The 17,332-nt window shown below is 31.7% G+C and overlaps 1 protein-coding gene across 3 annotated transcripts; it reads right to left on the reverse strand.

The window, feature by feature from the left end:
* Window positions 1-212: 212 nt before the first annotated feature.
* Window positions 213-15,013, reverse strand: LOC132716639 (short-chain collagen C4-like). 3 transcript variants are annotated; one of them, XM_060699959.1, is made up of 7 exons: window positions 14,781-15,013; window positions 14,440-14,523; window positions 14,076-14,183; window positions 13,682-13,747; window positions 13,025-13,126; window positions 11,950-12,108; window positions 213-2,384 (listed from the first exon to the last, which is right to left on the reverse strand). In XM_060699959.1, the coding sequence occupies exons 1-7, from the start codon at window positions 14,917-14,919 to the stop codon at window positions 2,164-2,166; spliced, it is 879 nt and encodes a 292-aa protein (XP_060555942.1). In that variant the 5' UTR covers window positions 14,920-15,013; the 3' UTR covers window positions 213-2,163. The 3 variants fall into 3 exon arrangements, with proteins under 3 accessions (XP_060555942.1, XP_060555943.1, XP_060555940.1); XM_060699960.1 differs by lacking the exons at window positions 11,950-12,108; window positions 13,025-13,126; window positions 13,682-13,747; ... (1 more) ...; window positions 14,440-14,523; window positions 14,781-15,013 and adding exons at window positions 3,662-3,820; window positions 4,844-4,945; window positions 7,916-7,984; ... (1 more) ...; window positions 9,088-9,162; window positions 9,324-9,514 and having other exon boundaries at window positions 306-2,384; XM_060699957.1 differs by lacking the exon at window positions 213-2,384 and adding an exon at window positions 11,075-11,352 and having other exon boundaries at window positions 14,781-15,011.
* Window positions 15,014-17,332: the final 2,319 nt, after the last annotated feature.

Consider the following 17,332-nt stretch of genomic DNA (forward strand, 5'->3'; position numbering starts at 1 on the left):
GACACCCCTTAAACACAAAACGACACACAGAGAGAAAACTGATCAAACCTTGAATGATAGTCACCTCGCTTGTCAAATAATTGTTATATTTATGTAATGTCATAAAAAAATACTGGTAAATTATGAAATTTCATAATAGTCATGTCTCACACATATTTCTTTGATAATTCTTATAAAATCTATAGAAGCTAAAAAACACATCTCGAACTGATAAAAAAGTCTCTAGTTGATTTGCTACAAACAGAACAAGCAAGTTCTCGTCAATTAACGTAAGGAAAACAAGGTTACGTTCCACAGACCGCCTCAACATGGTACATAAAATTTCCGTTCGTATCTGCACTTCCGTTTTGAATTGGTTCGAGATGACCATCCATACAAATGAATTCTCCTGCTGCGGGATGAACGGAGGCGTTTGTCATAAGATATCCTGTATACTCTAAATGTCATCCTGAAGAATGTGAGGGCAATATTAAAAGTAACCCATATATTTTGAAAGTGTATGTTTTATATTGACGAGGCAGTCAATTAATTGTCAGTTCATGTCTGTTAATAAAAATGTACGAAAAACTTCTTCCAAACGTTGTATGCTTTGTTTGAATTCATCGACTGTAGTGTTATGTGCAATGAAAAGTTCACGTTCCCTTTGAACCTTTCAATATAAAAACAGATCAAATGGTGAAATTTTGAATTTTGAAACATGTGTTCAAAAATTGAGCAGTAGCTATAGATGTTTTTCATGCCTTATTGGGAAACAAGTTCTTGAAAATCGAGTCATCATCCTGTACCTTACTGGTACTGGTGTTATATGAAGAAAGCCAAATGATTCGATCCTTGTGCTGAGCAGCAGACACAAAAAAATAGAGAAATACAGAATCCCTAAATAAAGTCCAACACGACAAAATTGAAAATGTTGCAGGCTCGGTTTGATTGAGCCTGTTCATGGACGGTATTGGAAAGTGAAAGTTACCGTCCACGCCCCTAGCAAAACCACTTAACTCACTAAAGTAATAAGTGGCAATTTCACAAGCGAGGATCGTCATTTGTGATGCAAATTTGTACTTTATTCCAGAAAGAAGAGTTGTCAATCAAAGATTAATTGGCAGTATTGAATAAAGTATCACAAACATAAGACTTAGTAGTATCAAAGAAGTAACGTTTGAAAACATTTGCATTACCAATCTTTTCGCTTCAGTAAAAACATACGCACACTTTTAATAAGGGCAATATTAAATTCTATGATTTGACTTTATAACATACCAGTGTGACAACTTGTCCTAGCAGGTACCATGCTATTCAGCGATGGTTTAGTGCTACAAAGAACACATGGAATATCCTCGTTTGGCATAGTCTGAGGAAATGGATTGAATATGGTAAACATGATCAATTAGGAAAGACGGCGTTCAATGAACGGAACCCAGTGTTTCCTGTGCCTTTATATCAAGGCAAAATTAAAAAAAAAATCTATTATAAACGCTTGACGCTGTAGACTTTTTCTAGGTTATTAAGCTTACAATATTCAAACCAGTCGTACTTGTAAACAGCGAAATATAACGTAGCTAAGGCGCCCCCGTGGCCGAACGGTTAGGGACGTTGACTTTAAACCACTTGCACCTTCGATGTTGTTAAGATACTTTTGAGTTAACAACCCAGCTAACTTATGGAATGTCGTTGGTTTACTTTGAGGTTTTCCTTTACCAGTAAAGCTGGAAAGTCATTATATAATATCTACTGTTTTGGAGCGACGTAACCTCCATCAAAAATGTTAATTTCATAAGTATGCACAATTGCCACTAAAATACGCTTCTTTGGCGGAGTATTGCTTGTTTACTTATATTGTAAGTCACACTGACATTATCTGACTTTCTAGTCTAACTTTAGATGGAAAACCTCGAGTTCCCTCCCCTTTATGCATTATTCTTAGACGCGAGTCGGGACCTGAGCAGAACAATTTGCCTTCCGTAAGCAAGCTGGAAAGAGTCATTATATGAAGAATCAAGAGTCCCTGACAGTACCTACAACGATGAAACTTAACTATATTGTTATAAATTGGTGTAACCCTTTCTTTAAAAATAACCACTATTATGCAAATTCTCTTAAAACTCTCTATTGCAGTCAGATATAAGTTATTTCTTATTTTGTGATGGAAATGAATGTCTTTAGAAGTTATTTGCTGCAAACAGAGCAAGCAAGTTCACGACCATTTACGTAGGGAAGACAAGGAAGAGTTCCACAAACTGCCTCAACAAGGTACATAACATTTCCGTTCGTATTTGCTGTCCCGTGTGGTATCGCCTCAGGGTGATCGTCTATACAGACATATTCTCCTGCTGCGGGCTTATCAGACTTGATTGTCATGAGATAACCGGTGTACTCTAAATGCCATCCTGAAGTAAATGAAAAAGAAAATGATAAATTAGCACTGTTAAATCTATAGAAACGAAATGTATATGTTACTTATTGATCATTACCTTTTTGTTTGTACATAAATTTTGCCTTATAAAGAATTGTCGGGAAATGTAATAAACATGATTTAAGGTTACATTATGCTTATTGTTTTCAGGGTTGAACTGAGCCTTATTACTTGTTAATTCTGTTTTGTAAAGATCCTGTATGTTGTAATTAAGATTGTGTTACCACCCTTAAGTGAAAATTTATATAATTTTTATGTATATAATTATGCTTCTAAAACACTATTCAAACATCGAAGAATATGTTAAATATGTACTGCAAATATATGTCTACATTATATGCATCATTAAAATACATGCATTCATTTCTTATTGAAAAATTTGACTCAGACTTTAAAGAAGATAAATTTTCAATCACTTCCTTTTATTAACACGAAAACGTTAATTCGGTGATATCTTTACAAATACTCTGCTTTTTGAAACTTACAATATTGATAAATCTTCACTTGAGCATTATATTTATGATATAAAACCATAAAAAATGAGTTACAGGATCTTTAAAACATCACTATAAAATGTCGAATTAATGACAAATGTTAAGGATAAGAAGATTGAGAAAGTCCAATTAAAAAAAAACAAAAAAAAACATTACTGGAATTTTCCGAATGATATCTATACCAATTTATGTGGCTCACGGGGGTATTGCTTATTCAGGTGATGTATATTATCAAATGTAAACACATGTGACAGAATGTATTATAAGTTATCGCTTGCACTTTGATGGGCATAAATAAAGTCACATTAAAGATATATCATGCTCATGTTTGATATTTGAATATATTAAAACTTGCTACACTGTCTCTTTGTAAACATAAAATCTACATGTTACGACTTCACACAGAGTAGATATGATATGTTATGTATTAAAGTCTACCGACTATTGTAGGCCACAATACGGATGTAAAGTGTCATTAAAAAACTGGCAGTTATTTAAAGAAAGGAACAACTTTGCTTGACCTGCAATAGGTAATGCATCATCCCACACATAGTTTTTACATTGTTTAATTTCAAAATTAGACAAATTCAGTAAGAATTTTCATAAGATTTAAATAATTTTTTTGCAAATAATTATTTTACCCAAAGATTAGCATAGCATATCAAATTTTGCATTTTTTCCAAATCGACCAATTGTACAAGTAGAATATGGCAGTCAACAATAATAACAAACGAAAGATTTTCTATCGTTGACATACCAGTATAACAGCTAGTCCTAGCAGGAACCATGATATTTAGTGGTCTTTTGGTGCTACAAACAGCACATGGAATATCCTCGTCCTTCATATTCTGAGGAAATGGGTTGAAGTTCGTCCCATGATGTTCATACTCTGAGCCATATATTTTGTTTCCTTCATCTTTATATAATGATAAAGATAAAAGTTAGATAAAAAGGTGTAATTTTCCTGTTTGCTGTTCATTGATAAGCGAATTTTATGTGTCACATGGATTTAGATAAAAGAAGCTTGATTTGTAAGTTCGCTTAAACGGACACCGAGTATAAAATTTCGAAATAGAGTGATCCTCCGGAAGCATTAATCACAACAGAAATACATGAAAATCGGTTTGACTGAGTCTCCTCGCACCGGATTGAACGGTATTCAATTTTCAATATATAAAGTGTTGGAATCAACTGAAATATGTTGCCCCCTACTTCATATTCGTGTAGTTCTATTCATGATAATTGATTCCAACACTTAATCAAAATTGAATACCGGTCAACCCGGTCCATATCCCCAAACAACGGTTTAAGTTGAATTCATCAACATTTTAACATAAAAATATCTGCAGATGTGTTCATAAGGTTGTAATCATGAAACCCTCTACTTGACACGTTCGTGCAATACCATGAAAAGCGGTGAAAAGTTCCAAAGTAAAAACATGCATGTGCCCTAAACGAGAAACAATGGTTGGAACTAAATAAGATGGACTTTGGAAAGGGAATTAGAGGTAATAAAGCCTGTCACAGATAATACATCAAAAGACAAATTAAAAAAAAAAGAAATGAAAAAATTAACCTTAGAGTATTCAAGAAGAAATACTAGAACGACCTTCACTAGAATAAGATCTGATACAAGGAACTTAAAATATCTCAAACAATAATAATGATATACAAAAAGATCTCCAAAGATCGAAAGAAAATAAACATCTTTGATTAAATGTACATTAAGCAAAGAAGAAGCAATTTCCATAAACAACTTTAGGAGTGTGTTTGGTTATGTAATGTACTAAGTCAATAAAGACAGTATCAAACTATAAAGTTTTCAGTCGCAGTTTTAAGTCAAATACTTTTAAAAAATCCCACATGTTTTTTTAAGTACATGTTTATGATAATAGAATATGACTCGTCGTTACAAAAAAGAAAACTGTTTAGGTCCTACTTTGTATTCCATCTTGATATTTTGCCCATGTAGGATCATCCGGTAAGCACAGATAGTTCGCAGGGCCTCCGTTATCCGTGTAGGCATTTCCACCCATAAATCCTGTTATTAAAACGGAATCCGTTAAGCAATCAATTATACACATTTGTGTACAAACGATAAAGGAAAAATTATATTTGATAATTAATAAGTGAATACACAAAGGTGCAAATTTCGTAATAAAAATAGTTATTTGCCTCTTTATTACTGCGTCTTGAATCTTTATAAACAATTTGAGTTGCCAATCGGAGAAATAAAATTACAGATATTTGATTTTGTTTAGAAGAAATTTTGCATGCATAACACAAATATTGGGATAGCCTGAAAGTTTTCATGCCTTATTCTGAAATCGTTTTTTCCCCATTCCATGTAAAACTGCAGGGTTGAAATCCATTTAGATAAATGCTAACAATTGTAAAAATGTAAAAAATGTACAGTCCGTTTTATTGATTCTGTACATGAGAAATTATAAAAGGTGCAACATCTCATACCCTATTTTCAAAGTTTAGTTCATTATTTATGTCTAAAAATATAATATCGCTACTTAAAGTGACAATTCACATGCCTTTGGTCATAATCATATCGCCGTTAATCGTTTTCATTTTTTGGAAACATATCAAATTCATATAATGCTGTCAACACTGAGAAAGGTCGACATAAGCTGTATGCCGTATTGGCTGTCCCTGAATGGGTCATTTAAACAGATATACTTTTTAATTCATCATTTGCAATCAATCTTTCTGTTAATAGTTACATTTGTCCTACTTGTGAAACCAGTTTGTGACAAGATCCAATTCAGTTTGTGACATGGCAAACAAAGTTTTGCAATATTTGTTATAAATGTATTTTCAATGCCCTTTATTTCATACTCATGCCGGTTTTTGCAATTCCGTAAAATGGTCAATTAATCCGAAATTAGGCAAAGCAGTGTTACGGTTAGTATGCATTGTCCTTTTTTTTAATGAGATCTATTTCAAAGCTCAAAGTGTCAAAATGGAAAAAGGCAATTACTCCAAAATTATGCAAGATAAACTGTTCTTGTGCACTGTACATTTGGTGAGATCTATCTACCTACAAAGTTTCTTGTATATACCTCTCGTGGTTTCAGAGTTATGTTCCAGATAAAGTTCATAATGTAAAAATGAAAAAGGGCAATAAATTCATAAATTAGGCAAGGTCAAGTAACTGTTCTTGTGCACTGCACTTTTACTTGGTGAGAAATTTCGTAGATTCAGAGTTTTGTCCCGAACAATGTTTAAAGTGTAAAAATGAATTTAAGAACATTAACTCTAAATTAGGCGAGGCATATTTACGGTTCTTATGCACTGTACATTTACTAAATAAGATATACCTACCTACTGATTATTTTTTGATTTACTGTTGATACCTCTTGTTGTTTCAGAGTTATGTCAGGGACAAAGTTGAAAATGTAACCAGAATGTGTCACCTCATGATAACAAATTGCATGTTGCAGCTACTGCAGGAAACACAAAAATCATTAACAGGGCAACGCCTTTTTTATTCAAAGGACATAACTCGGCTTAAAATAATTCACTGGAAAACCCGTAGAATATGCGCAAGTAAGTGTTATAAGAGGAGAAGTCCAGACAAACTTTAAATATTTAAAAATATAAAAGGGCCATAACTCTGCCAAAATGCCGATGAAATGCACAACTAGACTTGGGACTGATCATTAAATTAAAATAATTGTAAAGTTTGGATGGAACCACTAGTAGTATTTTAGTATTTAGTCCAATTAAGCTTATGTGTAGCTGGCAACACAAAAACCTTTTTATATTCAAATATCATAACTTGTCCAAAAATCATCCGAGTGGAAAACTTGTGTCACAAATCAATCCTGTAAATTTCATTGAAATTGATATTGCATTAGTGATATAAGCGCAGTCCGGACAAATTTGTTTTAACATCCTACTTATTCAAGGGCAATAACTCGGCCAAAAATTATTCAGAGGAAAAAGCCCGTGTAATATGCGTACTTGACGTACCATTCAATCCTTTAAAGTTTCAATGAAATACTTTAAGTGGTAAAAATAACAATAATAAAACTAAAAATAGATTAAAGGGCCATAACTCCGACAAAAATCATTGAATCATAAAATAGCCGATGATATGAACAACTACACTTAGTACTGGTTATTCCTGTTAAATTTGGATGAAATAGCACCATTTGTTTCTGAGTATAGTAGTCCGGACAAACTTCTGTGTAGCTGGCAACACACAAAAATACCTTTTTATTTAAGGGCCATAACTTGGCCAAAAATCAATAACCGAAAACCCGTAGATTATGCATAGTGATCAATAAGTAACAAATATATTCTGTTAAATTCCATTGAAATAACAAAAGCGGTGTAATAGGAAAAGTCCGGACAAACGGACAAACTTAAAAAAAGAAGAAAAAATTAGGGACTTAACACTGTTAAAAATCATTGAACCGGACAATGTCGACGAAATGTACAACTAGACATGGTACTGGTCATAAGTTTGGATGTAATTGCACCAGTATTATTTCAGGAGTAGTCAGGACAAGTTTTATGACGGACGGACAGATAGACAGGCGGACATGCGGATAGACAAACGACAGAGAAGTGATCCCTATATGTCGCCACTCGTCTGTAGAGCCGACACAAAAATGAAAAGGACAATTTCTCAAAAATAAGGCAAGGCAGAGTTACTGTTCTTGTGTACGGAAATTATACTTTATGAGGTTTATCAATCTACAAAGTTTCGTGTTTATACCTGTAGTTTCAGATTTATGTTCAAGGCAAGAAACTGCGGACGGACGGACAGACGGACGGACAAAAGCGACGAAAATGATTGTTTCGACTGTAAACAGTTCTTAATTTAGGCATGTGGTTGAATATTATATTCTTTAAGCTTCATCACTAAATTGTTTGAACTAGTCGAATGAATTAAGTATTGAACCCTACACTCATTCAATATCTGCTATGCCACATATTTGTTCGTTTAGATAATACAGTCAATTGTCCCATTATAAAATACTCTTTTCATTACCTTTGTAAATTACCGTTGTATTACCAGGACAAGTTGTTCTCCCCCATCTTACGTATGTACTTCCAATACCTTGGAACAAATGTTTTAATCATTATTTACAACATGCATTTCCTGACGTTCTGAATACCATCTTAACTTCGATACAATCTAAATAATAATTATAATAATCTGTATCTTTTTTTATTACACAAAGTTCTAGTTAGAAATTTCTGTATTTCGTGGAAATAAACACCACAGTCATTATGATTATATGAGCCGCGTCACGACAAAACCAACATAATGGGTTTGCGACCAGCTTGGATCCAGACCAGCCTGCGCATCCGCTGTTCGCTATCAGTTTCTCTACTTGTAATAGAGTTGGTAAGCGAACAGCATGGATCCTGATCAGACTGCGCAGATGCGCAGGCTGGTCTGAATTCATGCTGGTCGCAAACGTAATATGTTGGTTTTGTCGTGACATGGCTCATATATATTTGATGTTTAAATCTCAATCTCTAAAACTTTGAATGTACTGTACCTCGTTCATCTTTGCATTTAAATTTGATATAGGATTTTTCAATTTATGAAATAATTTCAACGAATTTTATGGAATAACAAGGGAATCAAACTTACCGTCTGTCAACATCTTAACATCTTGTTCAAGTTTCATAACAGTTGTTTCAAAATCAATCTCTCCATCTGCAAGAAATCTTTTCTCTTCGTTTTTGGAACCTGTTTATGTAAAAGAATTTGAGTTTCTTACAGTAATATCAATTTTATGTAACAAAATTATTTAAGTTTATAAAATAAAAAGAACATCTTTAATTAAATTTTACCTGGTGCGTATAAGTGCATTGGTCTTTAATGACGAAAGGTTTATTATACAATAAATAAATATGTTGATACTTTTAAGTATGAGACATGACAACAAAGTACCAAATTGTGTTATACATGATCATATATTACGTATATTTATATAGCAGATGATAAAAAGTAATAGATCAAAATATTACGCACCACATAAATTTGCATACACTATTAGCAACGATAACTTAAATAATGTTTTCTTTTAAGAAATATTTTATAAGTATATACAAATGAAACATTTCAATTGTTTTTTATCAGTATTTAGAGTTGTTACTGCTTGAAAAATCTAATACAATCTTCAGCTTTTTATTGTTAACAAAACTTACCATCTTTTATTAATTGCAGTTCCTTTTTAACAGCTCCAAGTTCTTGTCGTAATGCCATATTTTCAGAATCTGTTTCTGATAACATGAAAAGAGATAATAATTCAAAACAAATAACGCAAATTGAATGTTTCTTTAACATAAGTATAAATATTTTGTCTGTGACCAAATGAAAAATATCTCAAGCCTAAAGAGCAGTTTCAACTGGATATATAGCTTAAAGAAAGTTTTTCAAGTACCTTTCTTTAGAACACGAAGTTCTTCTCGTAATATCTGAATTTCTTCTTTCATACTAGTGCACGTTATTTCTGCATTTTCCTGACAATATGCATCACAAACGATAAATAAAAGCACTAAATTTTTTATTTTTATTGTCATCATATCCTTTCTTCAATCAACAAGGCTAACAAACTACTTTCGGAAGTGAAGTTTGACACGTTGACAACATGACATTTGCGAGATAAGGAGATAGTCTATTCGTATATATGTACTACATATACACGATCATGTTATTAAATGTGAAAGCATTGTCAGAGGGAAACGAAGATACTTTAACTATACTATCAATTTTAAAAATCTGAATTTCATTCTGATTTCAAAGGCAAAGCCAGTTGAGTAGGAATTCAGAATATTATAGAAAGGTACAATGATTCTTTCAGTTTTCTAAAAGCCATTAACCTTCTTGAATGGGTGTAAATAAGCTTCAGGAATAAGAATTGGGTAAGGTATTCTGACCCCTGCTGATAATTTTTTAATGCTTATAATGAAATTCTTAAGACATTAAATGGACTATTTCAAAGTCGAATTGAAGAATGATTAAAGTTTATTCACTTTAACATAATATTTTCATAATATATCTTAAAGGGACAAGCGGCAGTTTTTACATTCTTATTTAATTAAATGTACGCTATGCCCAAGAAATGACAAATGTTTACAATCTGTAGAAAGGAAATTCTAACTAAAAGATAAAACGTGTAAGATTGAAAAAAAAATCATTGCCAATAAGTATCGTTTTCCGAAACTATAACAGGATGCAAGACAGACAGTATACAACTAAGTAAAAGCTAATTGTGGCATTTTCCTGCTAACAGTCAACCGTATAATCATTGCGTTGACAATCTAACTAGTCAGTTTTCGTGTTAACACGATGCTTTACGGATATCTATCAGACTATCTAGATATTTCCTGTCAGATAGATAAATAGATAGATATTTAAGTATCGAACTCCCAAAAACACTAAAAAGCCAAACAATGCCCAAAACTGCCTCCCAACACATACCACTTAAATGCTGTATAAGTGGATAATTTTGCGACGTGACAATATTTGCAATTTTTGCGAATTGAAATTATTCACAAATATCCGATTGCGCAAAATATTTCTTTTCAGGCAAACTTTCTTTTAACGTCTGAAAACACATTTTTATACAGCATCTTACATGAAAAAGATCGACTGTTCGGGTTCTTGTTGCTTGTTCATTATAGTTTGGTCTTAACATCACAAATGTTTAAATGAAACAATATATGTGTTAATAACACAATAGGTAATATAAAACAAAAATGTTAACTTTCAACGTATGGCAAAGAAATATGCGATTAGGTCCTTAATTAAACTAACAATGTATATTTCAACAATAATATATATAATAAACTAAGGTATTGACAGTTGAATACATCGGTTACAATAACCGCATATTCTCTACATGTACCTGCCTTATTAATGAGTTCACAAAACACTATTCAATTCAAGAAATCCTATTTTCGCATATATTTCCGTACGCCAAATGTCCAATTTTTGAAATTACAATTTTTATGACGCCTTAATATCCTCTTATACAGAATTAAATAATTATCTGTTAATCTTTAAAACTTTTGTGTTTTTGTATCGGACAATTATCTGTTTAAATGATCAGTTAATAGATAATGCGGAATGCTTCGAACATATCCCTTGCGTATCCCAAAGCTTTTAAAGAAAAAACTATTAATAACATAATACAAGCAAATATCGTATATTTATTGGATATTCTTATTATAACAAAATATCCAGGTTTTATTTGCTACAAACAGAGCAAGCAAGTTCACGGCCATTTACGTAAGGAAGACAAGGTAGAGTTCCACAGACTGCCTCAACAAGGTACATAACATTTCCGTTCGTGTTTGCACTTCCGTGTAAAATCGGTTCAGGATTACCGTCCATACAAATGTATTCTCCGGCTGCGGGATGTAACGCACCGATTGTCATAAGATAACCTGTATATTCTAGATGCCATCCTGAAGTAATGAAGAAGAAAATGGAGTTATGTTGTACATTAAGTCCTTATTGAACATTACTCCCACCTCTTTATACATAAATATCATGAAAATGGGTGATCATTTAGAAACAGTGAAAATGAACAGTATTATATGAAAATTGTAGTATTTTTATTAAGTCTGTTCACGAGAGATAATGTACAAGTGCACCGTTTTTCATGCCCTCAGCAGAGGCCTAAGCCGAACTCCTCACACTATAATAAAGAACAAGGCAACAATTTACATTTGCCATACAACACTTTACACTAAAATCTTGAAATGACTTTCGAAATTTGGAACAAAGTTTTTAAAATTGGACTGTCACATTAATTGGATGCATTATCTTCGAAGTAGAAGGTTACAACCACTACAGCATACATTTTCAACAGCAAATATTGAATTAGGAAGAAAAAAAAACAGAACGGCGAAGAAGTCAACTGTTGATTGAGTCTGTTCATATACGGCACTGGTTAATGCAAGTTTAGATCAATGACCCTTATTACTGGAGTAAGCTGAACCCTGCATTCATAATGAAAATGGCGAAAACCATTTTTGTTTCCTATACTTTCGTTAACTTACCAGTATAACAGCTAGTCCTTGCAGGAACCATGATATTCAATGGTCTTCTAGTGCTACACACAGCACATGGAATATCCTCGTCCATCATATTTTGTGGAAATGGATTAATGTTCGTTCCATGATGTTCATACTCGGAGCCATATATCTTGTTTCCTTCATCTTTATCATGATAAAGATAACAGTAAGTTACAAGTTCTATATATTTTAATATCAAATTTACCTTAATAAACTAAATGCATCATGTAAAAAGTCCAAAATGCCTCATGTAATGCTTTTATTTTTATTTATATAAAGTTTTTTATATATTTTTTGTAATCTGTCATTTTCAAAAAGTAACTTAATGGCCAATTACCTGAACTGATGCTTAATTGCAATTTGATTGCTTAAGTATTTTGTATAGAAGTCATAAAATTACTTTGGTTATAGTTTGCTAGTTTTATGAGAAAAACTTTCACATTAAGTGCCGATTTCTTCAGGTAATTGACATATTACATTCTCTGAAATCGTTATTACAAACTCAGATTTTAATTTTCTTAACAATAAGAAAAGAGTGATTTATGATGCATGATTTGCCGCATATCTTATAACATCAAAATCTGAAAGAAAACAGTTATTTTGATTCAAATGAAAGTATTGTTTCATTGGTAAGATAACTAACATAACAGGACTAATAATAGTAATTGTACAAGATGCTTTAAAATAAAACTTCTCACAGTACTTTGTTTCATCTTCTCAAAAGACCATGTTCAAAAATATTGTTCTGAGTCAATAATATATTAAAAGTATACCAAGAATGAGAAAAAATATCAAAAAGACAAAACACATTCCCAGCACGCAGTCCCCCGACAATCCGGTCACACAAGTAGGGTACAAAAATGAAATCATGGAGGTACATGACCCGATATTATATACATATATTCATATAGCAGATAATATGTTGTTCAATAAATTGTTCAAGAAAAAAATCTTTCATCATATAAATGTTCATTCTTAATCACAATTTGCCCGTTGTAGACTTATTCACTGTGATGATTATATTAGATTAGGATTTTGTAAATTCAATTGGAAAACCTACTCTGTATCCCGTCTTGATATTTTGCCCATGTAGGGTCATCCGGTAAGCACAGATAGTTTGCAGGGCCTCCGTTATCCGTATAGACATTTCCACCCATAAATCCTGTGATAAGAACAGTGTTCAAAGATAAGTATGTATTCCAATATGTTATGATAACAATTTATGGGTACATATATAAATCGATTCTATTCTTGCAAATAATGAAATAGTGAAATAATTAAATTCACAAATTTTACCTGTCTCACACAGGAAAAAGTTGTGAATTTAATTAACTATTAGCACAATTCTTCTGTCTCTTTCTTGCAAATTTTATTTGCAGTATAATAAAATAAAAAATATAGTAGCGGAGGAATAAAGTTTTTTTAGTCTTTCCCAAGATGTTTTTAGATTCTGTTACTAATGACAAGTGTATATATTGTATTATAAATCAAATTCACCAGAAATTCTGAAAAGAAACAACAACTACACATACAACAACAGTGGTTTATTCAAGTCAAACGCTTTCACAATTATTAAAGTGAAATAATGTTTAACTTAATCTACAACTACACACTACAACTTTCAAGAGATAAGTAAAATATGTAAAATTTAGATATACATGTATCTTCATTTTGTTGTCTTTTGATCAAATACAGAGTTACTTTTTTCACATATTACCTTTGTAAATTACTGTCGTATTGCCAGGGCATGTTGTTCTTCCCCATCTAACGTAGGTACTTCCAATACCGTTTGAAAAGAAAGCATTATAACTATTATCGTAATTGATGCAATTATTTCTGTAGTATTTTTGTAGATTACTTAATAATGACCTGTTTTTCAGTACACATTTAAAATATATTTTCATAATTTCATTATGAAAATATGAAATATAAGTTTAACAGTAGCACTACAATATTTGAATTCGGATGAAAGGAAAGTATCACATTAAGTGGATTTAGCGACGGAATAACACTGTGACATAAAATGTGCTTTCTTACGAGAGACACATGAAAATTTTCACATTGCATGTTCAAAATGTATCAAAATTCGTGACACTTAGTAGAATCTCATTTACCGTCAGTCAACATCTTAACATCTTTCGCAAGCTTAGCAACAGCTGCCTCAACATCCATTTCTCCATCTGCTACAAATCTTTTATCTCCATGATTGGAACCTGTTACTAAAAGGCGAAGATGAAGCAATGTAAAGTTTTGAACAAGAGTTGACGTAAATAAAAACAAAGAATACCAGTGCTCAGTTTTGTATTTAATTCAGAGAAAATGAAGGGATAATTCAAAGTTAAATGACTAACTACAAACTAAGTTATATTTTAAAAGTTTACAATTTGTTACAGCTATATTTATAAAAAAATACGTACAATATCAGATAAAGAGAAACCAGCGGTTTATGTTATGTTGTAAATATTAAAAACTTACTCTGCTTTATTACTCGGAACTCAGTCAGAAGAGCTTCAAATTCATTTCGTAATGCCTTATTTTCGGAAGACGTATCTGTTAACGCTATTAATGGAAAGGTAAAGCATTAAACTTATTGAACTATTCAACTAGGACTAATGTTAAAGAGTAATGGTTTGAATGTTATCTTACCAGAGAGTTTTAAGCAGAATTTGAATTGAATTTAATTTAAGTTTTATATAGAATAACACATTTATGTTAAAAAGACTTATACGTTTTATAAGCAATTATATTAATAAGTTTTCATATTTTTTATGTTTTTCACTCTTAACCAACTGGGCTTCGAAAAAAGAATTTCTAACCTTTGTTTATTACACGAAGTTCTTCTTGTAACGTCTGAACTTTCTCGTTCAAATTCTTGCATTCATTTTCTGAGTTTTCCTTGCAGTAACCACAACAAAGTAGAGTTAAAATAATTAAGAAATTTATCTTTTCTGACATTCTAATATAAAACAATGTTCCTTTTCAAAATATCAAAATGAAATTTTATTTCACAGCAGGTTATGAAAGGTTAGACCGTTTACAAAGTGACCTTATTTCGAAAATAAGATAAAGTTTGACATTTGTACTATGTTCTACATAGGTATAATACAGCGTTAAATTATTTTCTTAAGGAAACAATAAATAGATCGTTATCATATCTTTATAGCAGTCTGAAAACTACAATTTGATGGCAAAGAAAGAAGCCAGTGTCGAAAAGAAAAGTCAAAACATAACAAATGAGGTACTTGTTTCATTTATTTAATTATCTTATACAATTTCATTCAGTTAAGTTAACATGAATTTATTTTGTAAGAAACTATAAGGTTTAATTACACTCTCAAATCCGTTCCTGGAAGCAACAAGTACTGAGCAATGAGTGAAAGGTTTCTTCCTCAAGTAATCGATGACTTGCCCCATGCTGAAAAGTGCCTTTGTCAGAAGTACAGAGTCAGATTAGTATTACAGTTTGTGATGCCTTTTTCGATTACATCATCATGTTGTCCAATTCCGAATTATTTTAATTTACGTAACCCCTTACTATTTTGTCTATTCTTTCTATTTGATTTCTACAAATGTAATTGATATGAAAGTTGTTTGTGTCCTTTAAGGCTTTAAAAATCCCAAGAAAATTCAATGATTATTTAATTACTTCAATCAATGTTTAACACCATAAGAATTATGTCTCTTTACCCATTTTGTGATATGCAGCTTACGTGTTTTTCAATCTCATTATTTCTTATCTCTCTAACATTATTTAGATTGTTGGAATTATTCCAACGTAGGAGGACAAATTCGATAGCTGCTAATAACAATGTACAATCTACAAATGTAACATTCTCACTATTTTTAAAGAGTCCTTCCGATATTTCTATTGGTTGATTCCATTAAACACGTTCACTGTTTGACATTTGTAATAATTAGCCATAAAAATATAACGGCAAAAGCAATTAACTCACTAAGAGTCATAGCAAGAAGTATCTTTAAACCGATACGCGGCCGAAGTATAAATGTAAATCTTATGTTATTGTTTTCCCATATGTAAGCATTAGAATGACAAAATAATTTCTTGCAGCTAAGAAAAAATCAACAACAACATTTTGTCAAGGGGAATTAAAATGTAAGCAAATTTATACTGATGTCTCTTAAAAATAAGGCAAATTATATTTAACAGTATTAATTTAGGTGTCCCTAATAATTGTTGTACGTTTGACTATATTGGCAGGATAATTCACAGAATCAGATACGATATATGACATCATTTTAGGACAGGCAATCCTACAATTTTTATTTTGTTAAGTCATGCCTGTTTTTACTTAACTAATCTTTTAAGGGCGTGGATTAAATATTTGTCATAATTATTCACTTTACATGTAAATCTTCTAAATTTTAAATTGTAATGCATTTCTATTGGGCAGGTAATTATAAAGTTTTTTTCTGAATAATACACACTCTTTTGAGTTTGAATTTCTTGGCTCACTTTTTTGTAAGGGTTGTTTTCTCAAAAAGATATTTATTTCAAACATGTTAACTATAAGATTTAAAATGTATTTGTAGGGGGAGATAATCATGAAAGTCTTTTTTCTTAACTAATTTCCCTGTCTCACATAGAACATCCATACAAGTCTTTCACTTCAAACATGAAATATTTAAATTGACTTATCAACGGAAGGTAACTCTCATAAGCAGGTTTGCAGAGATTTCATACCTTGCTTTTATTCTACTACCAAACACTGGGAAAATTGAGCGCGATAACAGTGATAAATTTGAGCTGGAAGCACACTTTATGATATTCAATCTGGAATAATCTTTCAAGAAAATAACTATTCATGGTTTGAGAACATAATTAGTCACAAAACGAGTTTACAGGCATCGAGTTTTAATTGCGTGCATCGGCATAAACTTTAAACAGCTTTGAGTGTGTTTAGATTTATTAACATTATCACAATATTCGGACTGTACCGTATGCGCATTGCTGCGTTTGCTTGGATCTGCGTTTGGTGATCGTAATACGGTTAATTGATATACCTCTTTGTTTTAAAAAAAGGATACATGACACATTAATGCAGTTTGTGTATTACGAACTTCAAATAAATTTTGTTTAATCTACAGCTAAATTCCGGGTATCTTGATCACCCTAGAGGACTACTTGGACATGCTTTATGTTTCATATCTAAGTTTTTGCTTGCATATACGGAATAATCGATAATTTTAACAGAATATAAGGTGAACTAATATGTAACAATAATGATCCAACCAATCTAATAAGCCTTGTTATTTTTATGATTTTTGCGACTGAGGAAATGCAGTTCCAAGCTCATAAACGATTCCATATCTATTTAACACAAAATGTCATAAATCACCTATGACGCAC

This window comes from Ruditapes philippinarum, unplaced genomic scaffold (genome assembly GCF_026571515.1).
Source record: "Ruditapes philippinarum isolate M1 unplaced genomic scaffold, ASM2657151v2 ctg645_1_1_1_1, whole genome shotgun sequence".
NCBI classification, from domain to species: domain Eukaryota; kingdom Metazoa; phylum Mollusca; class Bivalvia; order Venerida; family Veneridae; genus Ruditapes; species Ruditapes philippinarum.

What these genes read in the sequence shown, in the direction of transcription:
- LOC132716639 (XM_060699959.1), bottom strand. Translation starts at nt 14,919, where the DNA reads ATGTCAGAAAAGATAAATTTCTTAATTATTTTAACTCTACTTTGTTGT. An exon ending in TACGACAGTAATTTACAAAG is followed by an intron (nt 13,127 to 13,681) that starts GTAATATGTGAA and finishes TTCTTATCACAG; the next exon opens with GATTTATGGGTGGAAATGTC. An exon ending in AAGGACTAGCTGTTATACTG is followed by an intron (nt 2,385 to 11,949) that starts GTAAGTTAACGA and finishes CATTTACTTCAG; the next exon opens with GATGGCATTTAGAGTACACC.